Here is a 14,054-nt window from a genome sequence, read left to right as displayed (position 1 = left end):
CTACACAGTTTGTGGATTATCCAAACTTTGTCTTCTCTTTTCTCCCTTTCCTGTTGCATGAGTTTAGCCTCTTTCCTTGGTTGTTAGCACTTCACCCGGAGGGTGGCGGGAGTTGAACTCGAAGGATGATTTCCATTTTCTAGCTACAGTTGGTGGAGAACCATGAGCCAATAGCAGTTTGGGAATATCTGGTTATTATTATTTCTACTTGGATTCATCGAAAGGGGGTTTGTTTTGACAGGAAAAAGGGCTGTTTTATAAACCAGCCCAACTTTGACAAGTGTATTCCCTTGTTCCATCCACTTCAATTCTAGGTTCTCAAACTCCGGTGTGCAAAAGATTCAACCAGGGAGATTCCTGGGTCCTGTCTCATGAGATTCAATTTCCTTAGGGTGTAGACTAGGATTTTACATTTAGCAAATTGTCCCCAGGTCTTTCTGATGTAGATTAACTAGGAGCGAGCCAACTTTGAGAAACACTGTCTCGGAGTTTGTACTTTGCTGTTCAGGTGCCAATCCAGCCTTCTTTGTGGTTAAATCCTTGGCAATTAATAACGTGTAATTACAGTGTGTATAGTTTCCAAGGCAACACGCATGCTGTCACTCCTGCCAAGGCTGGGTGTGCACCACTACCACAGCCTCCAGGTTAATGTTATCGAAGTGCTTTATGATGACCAGATTGTCGTGCCATTCATCCAAGGGCCTTGCTTAATGGCAGCAGCAATAGTGAAAGTAAACACATTAGAAGCCAGAGAGTCCTTGGACAACTTCTGGAGGTGGCGACAAGGACATCAGGAGGGATGAGTACAGCCATTCAGTTGCCTGCATTTTTTCTTCCTCTAGCTCCTCAAATCACTTTAGTCCAGAATGGTAAGGGTGATGGAGGAACATGAGATGACTTTGAAAGGCTTTTGAAGGAGAATGGTCGGCTATGGTAAACATCTGACCACTGTTTCTTAGTTCTCAGTGATTAGTACAATTAAAGTTCACCTGTTCTCACTTTGTCAGGTAAGGCTTAAAGTTATATTTCTTGAGCACTTATGATCCTGTATGATGGGAGCTTGCACATAGATTTTCTTGCCTTTTTGACGTAAATGCAAAAGTTGCACACTTCGTACATTTTCCAGGTTTAAGGATGAAAAAAGATGAAGTCCATACCATATTTTAGCACTGGATTCCACTTATTGGTTTTAGTTTTAAAGCTGTAGGGCAGTAGAAAAATCATTCAATTCCCAGTCAGACTTTGGGGTCTGGTTCTGAATTCTGTCATAAACAGGATTTGCGACTGCAGGCAAGTTTCCTAACTTCTCTGAGACTCCGTTTCTACCTCTGGAAATGAGGAGCTTAGATGGGATCAATAGTGTTAACTTTCGAAGAGTGACACCCCCCTTGCAAAATCTTTCTTCCATGAAAAAAATACACACGTACTTAAGAAAATTACATTCACTTTCCAGGGGACCATAGACCCCTCCTAAATAAGGTGATTTCTCAAGACTTTTCCAGTTTCTACTCAGGATCGCTGGGTCCCACAAGGACCTAGGGAGTCTTTCATTGTTTAAAGTGGCCTCCTAAGAAATGAGGTATTTGATGAGGGAGGTTTGTTGTTCCTGGCATTTTTTCCCTAACTGCCCTGGGCATTTAGAAGGGGAAAAAAAAAGAAACCACACTGAGAAAAATAAATAGGGAATGAATGGCATCTGGAATATGAATTGCTTTCCTTATCATTCTTCATCACTGTGGCCCTTCAAATAGAGGTGGATGGAATAATTGTAACATGAAGGACGCGTAGAAGAATTAGTTCAGCATACAGATACTGTATTTCGTACAATGACAGTTAAGCAGTTACTTAAACTTGTTCTACTTTTAATGTTTGGGAAGTTGGGATAGAACTTAAAGTTTTGGTTAACTTGAAAATGTCAAAAGGTTCTAGGGAGTATATCATGAGTGGAAATAACATGTTCTTTACCACTTCTTGGCTCTGAACTCTGGCCACCTTCCTAACTCAACACCAATCTCCTATCCATGGTCTAAAGTTATAATCCAATCAGGAGGGGATATCTGTAGTATCTGTTGAAAACCTAGATACTTATTTACTTTTTCTTTTTCTGCTTAGGTGTTGAAAAATCTTCTCTAGAGCTTTGGAAAGCTGAATGAAGTAAACATGAAGAGCTTGAAAGCGAAGTTCAGGAAGAGCGATGTAAGTACGCTGTGACTCACGGTCTGGCCGCTCCACCCGTGCTCCTGGAGCTTCAGGAAGAGTCCCACTCCTGCCTTGATAAGGCACTGGGTTAATCAACTGTAGAAGCCAGAAGCACTCAGGGCCCCGGCCCAGGGTGGCTTATGTGAATGGCGTGCTCCAGGTTCCTTGCTGTTTCTATGAATAGCTTTCAAAAGTGACATTTTTTAATACCTGGGGTCTGTGCCTTGTAAAGAAAGAAACAGTCAAATTAAACATCTTAAAGAAAATAATCAGTAAAAACCTCGGTATTTCTAAAGTCCCCCAAATCTGACTCAGAATGTCATTTTTAGAGGAAGCTAGTCTCATGAGAGTGGCTAAGGAATTACGTATTAGCACGATTTGTCTTTGGCTTTAGGAAACTTTTTCACTCTCTGTTAAGGCTTTTGTGGCAAAACAGCAGTATCTATTGCTGCCTGCACCTTTACTCCCCCTGAATTCCTGGGGTTCTTACTCATTTGTTATCCATCATAAAAGACGGGATTAGAGGAGCAAGTTATGATGTCAGAATTATGAAACAAAGTCTCCCAATGGAGAAAAATAACATAGCAGCGGGATTATACACAATGCTATTTTAACAAAAGGTCACCTCGTAAACCCTGCTGGGATTCCAGTCTTGTACTAGCTGTGATCCAGATGCTTCAAGCAGAATTGTTGAATGGGCGAAATTCATGGAAGTGTATTAGATGGAAGCAGAGATATGTCACCCTCATGATGGGCTTGCTCAGCTATCATTTAAAATTAGATAATTAAAGGTGAACCTGGATTTTATTGCTTTGCAATGAATTATATGACAGCTTGGCACAACTGCATTTTTGCAATAAATGGAGGCTGTGTTTTTTACAGCTAACATGTCATACGCACACCTCCTTTTGGCTGAAGCTTATCTCCAGAGGCTGCACATGACATGTAAGTTACTGCCCTGATAAGGCCCAGACCAGAAGAGATGCTTGTGGGATGATTTAAAAATGTTCTCTTACTTAACGGAAGTTAGAGCAAGAAAGGGTTTTTAGGAAAACGTTCGTCTTACTTGCTCATTCTTCAGGTAAGTTAACTGGAACTCAGAGAATGTGAAGTGACTTGGCCAAAGTCATCCAACTAGCCTTTGGCTGGTGAGCCTTGGTCATCTGATTTCCTTAGCCCTTGTCCCTGCCATTCCTCTGAGAAACCCCATTCAACTTCTCCTCTGCTCACCACCGTATGATAACTCCAGCTCGTACATCTCATTTGGCTCTCAGTTAAGAGGAAAAGGCAACTAAATGGAAAATGTTGCCCACTTGAGCAGATATGGGTTTATAAATTGTGCGACCAGGTTAACAAATGTCTTTTCCATTCTGAGGGAATCTGGGTAGCTTCCATTTATACAAGTTGAGATTATTTTAGCAAAATTTAATCAGTCTAGAGTTCCGTGATAAATGAACGGGCGCAAGGGGAAATGAGAGGCACATAAACTTTTGGTTTAAAAATTAAAAACTGGTGGCATTAGAGAGGGTGTTGCTGAAGTCTAGTTTTTAAATAAAAACTGAAATATTTCCATGATAAAAAAAAATCACAGTAATAACACTATTAAAAGCTTCTGGGATTTGGCAGCAGAAAGGCTGTGATTTTGGCAGAGCTAAGAGAAAAAATGTTAGAGGAGCAAGCTTGGGGGAGAGGAGCAAAGGAAATTGATAGAATGGGGCCAGATGATCGAATGGCTCCCCAAATTCATCCCAAATTTCTTCCCAGAGTCACACTACTGTACAGCTAAATGGAGGGAATAAAAGCAAAAAACCATTTCAAGCCCCAGTTTGTTCATCAGCCATAGGATAATAATAACTAACCAGTATGGAGTATTTACTATGTGTCAGGTGTTGCTAAGCTCTTTGTGTGAATTTGTTTAATCTTGCCATAGACCTTATGTGGTAGGTATTATTGTTGGGCTCATTTTATAGATGAAGAAACTGAGACCTAGGGAGGTACAGTAACCTCTCTGGGTTCTTAGAACTCTTATGTTGTAGAACCAGTTTTTGTGCCAAAGTAGCCCGATTCCAGAGCCCAGATTTCCTGAAAGAGGAATTTTGGATGGAGATTTGATTTTATGAAACAGTAAAATCTAGGGAGTCACTTGGAAACGCGACGTTGGACGTAGGTTTGTGGCCTTGGGCAAGTCTTTTACCTTTCCTGGAACTCAGGTTCCTCCCCTGAAATGTGGAGAAAATAATATGAGCCTTACAAAGTTGCTGTGAAGGTGAAATGTGCTAACGTGTGTGACACACACATCTTAGGGCCTGGCACTCAGGAGATGCTTGGTAAATATTTACTCCTTTGTCTTAATCAGAAACCCATGATAAAAAGTAGTTTGAAAGTGTATATGGTCTGGAGAGCAGAATAATCTGGTAACAGTTGCTGCCTCTGAGGGAGAAACTGAGAGCTGGGAGTGAGTGGGGGAGGGAAGCTTGATTTTCAATGCATGCCTTTCAGTTTGGATCTTTTTTGTATATGTATCTGCACAGACATGTATCACCTCTTACAAGAAAAACAAGTTTTAAACTGTTTATATTCAGTTAAATGAGCCAAACTATAATCTTCCTTACCCAAAGTGAGTGGTCCCTCTCAAGGAATGATCCTAAACCATCAGCCATCAAATTTTCTCTCTTGTCTTTGGGTGAGGCTGAAAGAATGGGGAAGAAAGGGTTCTTTGTGTTTCTGGAGGGTAGGAAAAAGAGAGATCGCAGATCATGTTCGCACTTTCATAAAGAGAAGGCAGGTGACCCACTGGCATGATCTCGTTTCAGCCAGCCTATTTCTGGGAGGTCTGTAGCCAGATCAGTTTGTGGCCGTTGAGAGCAAAACCCAGGAGTGAAAAAGGACAAGAGTGGCCCAAAGGAGCCCCCCGTGGATGGCCTTAAGGCCCCTCTGCTACTCCAGGACCATCATGCGGGTAGAGATTTAATCTGAGTGTCTTTTCTGGAACGCTTCAGATGGCTACCAAGTCAAGGACGTGTTTATGTGCGTGTAAGAGGGGAATGAGCCCGGTTCTGTGGGCTGTGGTTAGATAATGTCATTGTCTAGTTGCTCTCACCCCTGAACATATTTGGGACCCTGCAGATAACCCACAGAGGCCAAAGACAGCTGTGGAGCTAAGCACGTGTCCTTCTACAGTGGGTGACATTTGTCGGTTCACATTTGTAGGTTTATTTGGGGTGTCCTTAAACCTGAGTTAGATACTAGAGAAGATATAGAAGAAATGTGAAGTATGCTTCTTGTCTTGAAGAAGCTCATAAACCAAGGTGGGAGGAGAAAAATTACATGCAGGAAATAACAAAGGCAAAATACAAATAGTATGGAATATTGATATTAAGGAAACATTCAAGATGATATAACCAGTTAAATTGTGGGGTCTGGATGATAAATGCTGTAGATTTTCAGACAGGGATGAATCACTGGAAAAGGGAGAATTTGGGGGAGGTTTACAGAGGCGGTGCTTCTTCCAGGCCTTGAGGATGGGTAGGATTTGGAAGGATGGTTGGGAGAGGAGGAGAGGGCAATGTAGGGGAGCCAGCCATGTGTCACAGTGGGTAGACCCTCTCTCAAAAAATCGCCTTTGGCGTGCAACATAGTAATACTTGAAGAGCCCAGGAGAGCGCCCTTGGCATGGCTCTGAGTCGTCTTTTAATGAGAACACCATAAAATTTTCATTCTAGTTTTAAAAATGGATATTCTTAACTTTTCTGCTTATAAAATGAGCACCGAGCCCTAAATCATCATTATTTATATCTTCCATGACTATAGTTTGAAACACTTCTTTACCTCTTTAAATATTTGCAGCAGCTAGTGCGTGGTTCCACGTGGAAAAATGAGCTGTCATCATGAGACATGAGGCCAAGAAGGTTGGGATTTCCCTTTGCTAATAAAATGCTCAGGCTTCTGGAATTTCTTGGTAAATGCCAATTTTTAGTGCCTGGAGCAAAATGGGTGGAGGTTGAGAGATGGGAAATGGGATTGAAAGATCTTTGTAACAAATCTTGAGAAATGCCTCTCAAACAGGATCGAGGCCTTCAGAGTTTCCTTTGTGGGTGTGTGTCGAATTTTATGAAGGATTTGTTCCCAGTTATGTTTTTCATCCTAATAGGGAAGCCACGGATATTCCATAAGAAAAAATCAAAGCAGCCAATTCAAAATGGCTGGCTCCATGAGAGATTAAATTGATGGTATTTCTTTATGTAGCGGCTACTAACAATTGTAGCTTTCAGCCAAAGAAGTTCACATACCCCGTGAATCTTGAGGAACCAGACACATCCTGCTCAGACAGGAGTTTGAATTTGTTGCCTGTTGAGAATAGCTCTCACGAAGGTCGATAATTGACGTCTCTGCCAAGGTATTTTTTCAAGGAGTTTTTAGTCGTTGATAGTTAAGTTTTTACAGATGCCCAAGCCTCCCTCCCCCACCACACACACACACACACACACACACACACACACAAAATGGGAATATTTAAAACCCAAGTCTCTGTTGAGAGGAGCCTTCACCAAATCTATTGTAAACTAAGCCTCTTTTTTTTCATGAGCATAATTTTAAAGAGATGACCTTTTTGGGTGGAGGTATGAGACTTGTAAACTTCTGGAGAGAAACTCAGCCAGGTTGGCTACATATTTTCCAGGTCTTGTCAGCCTTCTTAAATGGGGAATCTGCTTGCTGCCTGAGTTCACCTTGTGTTAGTTTCCTAGGGCTGCTGTAAACACAAACTGAGTGGCTTAAACAACAGAAATTTACTGTCTCAGTTCTGGAAGCTGGAAGTCTGAGAACAAGGTGTTGGCAGGATTGGTTCCTTGTGAGGGCTGTGGCAGCGAATCCGTTCCATGCCTCTCCTAGCTTCTGGTGGTTTGCTGGCATTCATTGGCTCGGAGATGCATCACCCCGATCTCTGCTCATCTTCACGTGGTGTTCTCCCTGTGTGCATGTCTGTCTTCAAATTTCCCTTTTGTAAGGACACCAGTCGTATTGGAATAGGGCCCACTCTAATGACCTCATGTTTAACTTGATTACCTTTGTAAAGAATCTCTAGATCAGGTCATATTCTGAGGTACTTAAGACTTCAACTTATCAATTTTGGGGGGTTATACCATTCAGCCCAAAACATACCTCCATGCCTTTCCATCCTAGAGCAATTTCTCTGAAACTCTGGCATCCCCTCACTGAGCATGCATGCTCACTCATAGATCTTAGCTCCACAGTTCCTGCATCTTTTGGACTCCTTTCAGTGTCTAAGTGAGGCCAGAGTATCACAGTTTTTTAGTGGCTGTCACTGCCTAATACATAATATTAATAGCAAGAGTCAACATGCATTGATTACTGACCTACTACAACAGAAATAAGGAGAAGAGTTCTCTTTTACTGATGGCTTACTGTGTGCCAGGCTCTGTACCAACTCCTTTACTTGCTCTTTGTCATGTAGTGCTTACAAAATTCTATCCGGTAAAGACCATTGTTATAGTAGCATTTTACAGAGGGAGAAATTAAGGTCAAGGGAGTTTAAGTAACTTGGCCGAAGTCACACATTTGATAAATGGCAGAGCGATCTGGACCCCGGTGGTTCTTGACACCAGAGCTTGCACTGTCAACTGCTGCACACACTTGCTGACATAGGTCATTCACATCCCTAAATTCCAAAGCTTCAAACTGCGTGAGATAAATTCTGCTCTATTGCCTAAGCGTAAGGAGGCATACAATGATTTTGAGTCATTATGAGTGCTACCCATAGCGGCAAAGCTCACCTATATTAGCGTTGTTCCCCGTGGTAGGGGAGGATCTGGGGAAATCCTGGGTGGTGTGTTTCCTGAGAGGCAAATGCACTTCAGACTTAACTTTTAAAGCAAGAGAGAACAGATGCTGCTTCTGCTCTCCCACTGGAGCTCATAAAACGTTTCTTTCTAAATGGAGCCCTCTTTCTGGCTAATTGGATCACAGCTTCATTCTAGTTACCCCTGACCGTAATTCCAGGAATTCTTGGTTAAACCTGATATCATTCCAGCTGCAGCTGAAGACCAGTATGAAACTCAGAACCTGGCCCCTACACTTCGGGAGATCTGATAGTCTACACAAGCAGTGAAGCATCTAGGTTATGACCTCTTATCTCTTTATTCTGAATTAATTACCTAATCATTTCAAACTGTGCTGACCTCGATGTTTTTTTGTGTGTGTGTGTGAGGAAGATCAGCCCTGAGCTAACATCCGTGCAAATCCTCCGTTTTTGCCCCCAAAGCCCCAGTAGATAGTTGTATGTCATAGTTGCACATCCTTCTAGTTGCTGTATGTGGGACGCAGCCTCAACATGGCCGGACAAGCAGGTGCGTCGGTGCGCGCCCGGGATCCAAACCTGGGCCGCCAGTAGCAGAGCGCGCGCACTTAACCACTAAGCCACGGGGCCGGCCCCCTGACCTCGACATTTTTTGTTTGATGAATTCTTGTATATAACTTCTCCTTGGGAGTGAAATAGGAATTGCTTCTAAATTCATTCTATAGAGATTTTCAGTTGAGTTTCCACCCAAAGATCATTGCTGTATAGAGGTGGTTATTTTCGTTTATATGGCAATAGATGTCAGCATTAGCCAAAAGCCCGGAATGTCTATAAAGATGACGTTAGTGACTAGCCTTGACTTTCCTTCTGTTTGAGTCCCTTCCTCCTTTTAAACAAGGAAAGTCAGTGTGTTCTGATCAACTTGATTATCCACTTGTCATTTTTTAACACATTAATGAAAAATATTTTCACATTTTGGGAAGCACTGCCTGAAGAGATTTCATTTTTTATTTCTCAGGAGGACAAATGATCTGATGGTCTCTGCCTCCCTCCTTCCTCCTGGGCTGTCCAGTGGGCTAGCTGGCTGGAAAGTGTAGAGATTTATCATATGGGAATAGAACAAGAAAAAGCCTGGGGAACCACATGTTCTCCTTGGATGGGTTCATTCTGAGATGTATTTCCTAGTGCTGAGAATGTTTCTATGGCAATTTTTCAAACTTGGCCTCCGTTTTTGGAGGGTTTTTTCATGGGAGTCAGTGTGAATTCATGAAGCTGTTCATTCTTTGAAGGGTTGTTTCGTAACTGAGAAGCTACAGAGTCTTTCTATGAGGTCCTAATGGATACATTTATTATGATATAGGATAAGGAGTAACAAAGTACCCTGAAATCAAATAAGACAGTTGTTTTCTTCTCAAGTAGAAGTTTCAAGCACTCCAGGGCCAGCAGGACAGTTCCGCTCCGTAGATTCATCCAGGGACCCAGATCCTTCTGTGATGTCTTTTGCTGCCCTCCAGAGCTGTGCTGTGCATTGTGGTTGCCAACCACCTCATGTGGCTCTTGAGCATTTGAAGTGTGGCTAGTCCAAATTGAGATGCTCTGTAAGTGTAAAATACACACCAGATTTCAAAGAGTTAGTAGCAAAAAAAAGAAAGTGAAATATCTTAATAATTTTTTATAATTACACATTGAAGTGCTAATATTCTGGACATATTGGACTAAGTAAATATATTAAAATTCATTTCAGGGGGGCTGGTCCCATGGCATAGCGGTTAAGTGCACACGCTCCGCTGCTGGCAGCCCGTGTTCGGATCCCGGGCGCGCACCGGTGCACCGCTTGTCAGGCCATGCTGTGGTGGCGTCCCGTATCAAGTGGAGGAAGATAGGCACAGATGTTAGCTCAGGGCCAATCTTCCTCAGGAAAAAGAGGCGGATTGGCATGGATGTTAGTTCAGGGCTGATCTTCCTCACAAAAAAAAAAGTTCATTTCACCTGTTCTTTTATTTTTTTTTAATATGGCTACTAGAAACTTTAAAATGACTTAAGTCTTGCATTATAATTCTTTTTGACACACGGTCTAGGATGTTGTTTATGTTGCATATTCTGCATGCAAGCCTTCAGAAGCCAGAAAGAGGGAGAATGAAATACAAGCATCTTCCTTTTTAAAGGATGTGACCCTGATGGTGCACAAATCATTGTCCTCACATGGAACTGACAAGAGCTTGGTCAGATGCCCCCACCTAGCTGCAAGGGAGGCAGAGAGGCAGGAAAGCATTTTCTCTAGCTGGCAGCCGCGAAACCAGCTAAATCTTAATGGATACCGGAGAAAATTAACTTGGTGTTATGGGTTGAATTGCTGCCCTGCCCCCAAAAGATGTATTGAAATCCTAACTCCTAGTACCTCAGAATGCGACCTTATTTGGAAATAGGTCCTTATAAAGGTAATCAAGTTAAAATAAGGTTATTAGAGTGGGCTCTAATCCAATATGACTTGTGTCATTATAAAAAGTGGAAATTTGGAAACAGAGACAGACGTGCACAGAGGGAAAGACATTGTGAAGAGACATAGGGAGAATGCCATGTGAAAATGAAGGCAGAGATCTGGGTGATGCGTCTATAAGCCAAAGAATGAACACCAAAGATTGCCAGCAGACCACCAGAAGTGAGGAGATGGCCGTGGAGCAGATTCTCCCTCACAGCCCTCAGAAGGAACCAACCCTGCTGACACCTTGATCTTGAGCTTCTAGCCTCCAGAACTGTGAGACAATAAATATCTGTTGTTTCAGCCACTCAGTTGTGGTACTTTATTGTAGCAGCCACAGGAAATGAGTATACTCGGCCACAGGCAATTTCCACAGCGAGTCTCATCTGAGAGTTGGATCACAAAGGTGTGCCGAATGCTTTTAGTTTTGATTACTTTTACCCCAGAAATGAATATCAGTTACTATTTGCCCAATTCCCCGTTGTACTGTTGGTGGAAGCCTATTGCAGCATGCTGTTTCAGGTGAAGTTACGTGCCTTTTCCATGTCAGAAATGGAAACTGCTCCTGAGTGTTAGCCACTGGTGACATTAGGTTATCAATCAGACTTCTCCTTTTAGTTCAGTAATAGGTTGGGTGACCTGATTTGATAAGAGGTGGGATTAACAGGGCCTGTGTTAAGTATACCATTTATGGTCATCAGTTTGGGATTGTTACACAAATAAGAACTGTCATGACTTAATCCACACCTTCACAGGAAAGTTTGGGAATGATATCAGCCTACAATTATACATTATAAATTTAGTTTTAGGTTATACCAAGTGTGTGTATTCAGTCAGCGTGTAATTTATGAAATTGTGAAATATGAGGATCCTTAATTATATCAGTTAATTTCATTTGAACACATATGCCAGTTTGACTCTCAAATTGTGGGGCTTAGAATTCTGAGATTTGGGCTGGCCCCGTGGCTTAGCGGTTAAGTGTGTGCGCTCCGCTACTGGCGGCCCGGGTTCGGATCCCGGGCGCCCACTGACGCACCGCTTCTCCGGCCATGCTGAGGCCGCGTCCCACATACAGCAACTAGAAGGATGTGCAACTATGACATACAACTATCTACTGGGGCTTTGGGGGAAAAAAAGGAGGAGGATTGGCAAGAGATGTTAGCGCAGAGCCGGTCTTCCTCAGCAAAAAAAAAAGAGGAGGATTAGCATGGATGTTAGCTCAGGGCTGATCGTCCTCACAAAAAAAAAAAAAAGAATTCTGAGATTTGTTGCAAAAGAACTTAAAATAGTGGCATTTCCACTTCCCAGGTGTGTAGTTTTATCACTGTAACCTAAGATCATATTAATTTTTTCTGTATCCACATGCCCCTCTTGATTCATATTGGGTTTATTGTTGATTCTTTTCTACCACTATTGCTTGCAAAGGCCTGTCTTTCTCTTCATGTGCTTGTGCTGTTGGATATTTGAACCCAAATGCAGGATACTATATTTATCCCAGTTAAATTTGTTAAATTTCGTTTTGTTCCATAAGTCTATTACTTTGGTTTTTGCATTATTTTAAATTCTGACCCTTATCATAATCACACTGAGTCATCCACACACTTGGTAAGCATGCTTATTTAACCTAAGACATTAATGATTGTATTGAACAGCTCTGCCTTCAGATATATATATATATATATATAAAAAGACTCCAGAGAATGTGGATTAAGGCATTGCCCATTTGGAAGGATGTCAATGTTATTTTATATGTGTATTTTATATATATAAATAAAATATATATATATGATGTATTTTATATATATAAATATATATATATGGTGTATTTTATATATATAAATAAAATATATATGATGTATTTTATATATATGGCATTGTCCTATATTATACCATATATTTGATAATTATTGACATCCTTCCAAATGGACAATGCCTTTATCCACATTCTTTGGGGTCTGGTTATAGCTGGCCCATTATACTATTACTCAGCCCTGTTTTCTATTTTGTCCTAGTTTTATCCCTTACTATCTATGTGATATTGGGCAAGTTACATAATCTCTCTCATCTTTGGTTTTCTCATCTGTAAACCAGGGTGATGCCAGCACCTTCCTTGCAGCATCATCATGAGGATTAGGATAAAATCTGGCACACAGGAAGTTCTCAAAAAATGCTAGCTAATGATATCTGTTATCCAATGCCTCACATGGTGCCTGGCATTAGTAGGTCGTCAGTAGTGTGTGATGAATGAATGGTCTCGAAAGTTTATTGTCTAGTTGAGATACTATGTACTAGTTGAGATTGATGTACATAAAATAGAGCAGTACAAGGCTTGTGCCGTTTAAAATTGAATCTGGAGTGCAGGTGATAAATACTATATGAGTTTAGAGAGGGCTTCACAGAAAAGGTAAGTTTGGGGCTGGGCCTTTTTTTTTTTTCCCCCCGGTGAGGAAGATTGTCCCTGAGGTAAGATCTGTGCCAGTCTTCTGCTATTTTGTATGTGGGTCGTCGCCACAGCATGGCCACTGATGAGTGGTATAGGTCCGTGCCTGGGATCTGAACCGTGAACTGGGCCTGTTGAAGCAGAGCGCACCAAACTTAACCACTACACCACCAGGGAAGGGGCAAGGGATGCTGGGGGTGCTGATCCTTCTTGACTGGGTAGGTTAGGGTTAATAGGAAATCAGTACTGGCGAGGGAATGTCAGGAGTAGAGGTGGGGAGTAGACTAAGTGAAGAGGGAGATGCGCATGGACAAATGTAGAAAATAAAGTTAGATGGGAGGGATGGACTTCTGCAAAGCAATGAAATCTGGGTGTGGGTGGGTAAAACTCAGGAATGAGGTTTACAGATGATTTGCATTTTGGGCAGTAGTAGGATGTTTCGGGGGTTTTGAGAAATTAACCAGAGAAAAGGGCCAGGACTAGGGCCAAGGCTAGGGTGGTGGCTGCTGTGGGAGGGGAAAGGATGTGGTGCTTTGAGTGGGTGTGGGATGAAGAGCTGGGAGGAAATCTAGATTCCTGTTGATACACCACGGCCACACCCTGCTCTGGGCATGCCAGCCAAGTGTAAGTGCCCCTCATCTCCTGAGAAATCTGGTGTGAGCTTAGTACTGCACACGCCTTTCACTAAGCAACTTGGTGGGAAGAGACATTAGGAAACTTGAGAAAAAAAAAGTGAGAATCTATTTGATGCAAAAAGAATGTGTGGAGACTATTTATCATTCAAATGCACTTCTGTGCCAGGCGTTATTCTAAACAACTTAACAAATTGTAATGTATTTGTTCCTCTCTATTAGATAAGGACCATTCTTGTCCTCCATTTTACAGATGAGAAAACTGTGACATAGTAACTTGCTGTGTTAGTTTGCTGGCACTGCCATAACCAAGTAGTACAAATGGAGTGGCTTAAACAACAGAAGTTTATAGTTTCACGGTTCTGGAGGATAGATGTCCGAGATCAAGGTGTGAGCAGGTCTGAGGGCTTTGAGGGACAATCTGCTCTACGTCCCTCGTCTCGCGTCTGGTGGCTGCTGGCGGTCTTTGGCATTTGTTCCCTGGCTTGT

The 14,054-nt window shown here is 42.1% G+C and overlaps 1 protein-coding gene across 5 annotated transcripts in view; it reads left to right on the top strand.

The window, feature by feature from the left end:
- Nucleotides 1-14,054, top strand: part of RAI14 (retinoic acid induced 14) — a 143,455-nt gene that overhangs the window by 23,497 nt on the left and 105,904 nt on the right. For all 5 annotated transcript variants that reach the window (XM_058564264.1, XM_058564267.1, XM_058564266.1 and 2 more), the window contains exon 2: nucleotides 2,113-2,196. In XM_058564264.1, the coding sequence (XP_058420247.1) occupies nucleotides 2,161-2,196 (36 nt within the window). In that variant the 5' untranslated portion in view covers nucleotides 2,113-2,160. The remainder of the gene's footprint in view (nucleotides 1-2,112; nucleotides 2,197-14,054) is intronic.

This window comes from Diceros bicornis, chromosome 20 (assembly GCF_020826845.1).
Source record: "Diceros bicornis minor isolate mBicDic1 chromosome 20, mDicBic1.mat.cur, whole genome shotgun sequence".
Lineage (NCBI taxonomy): Eukaryota > Metazoa > Chordata > Mammalia > Perissodactyla > Rhinocerotidae > Diceros > Diceros bicornis.
Note: the sequence above shows the minus strand (reverse complement) of the source record. Positions and strands in the feature narration are given on the sequence as shown.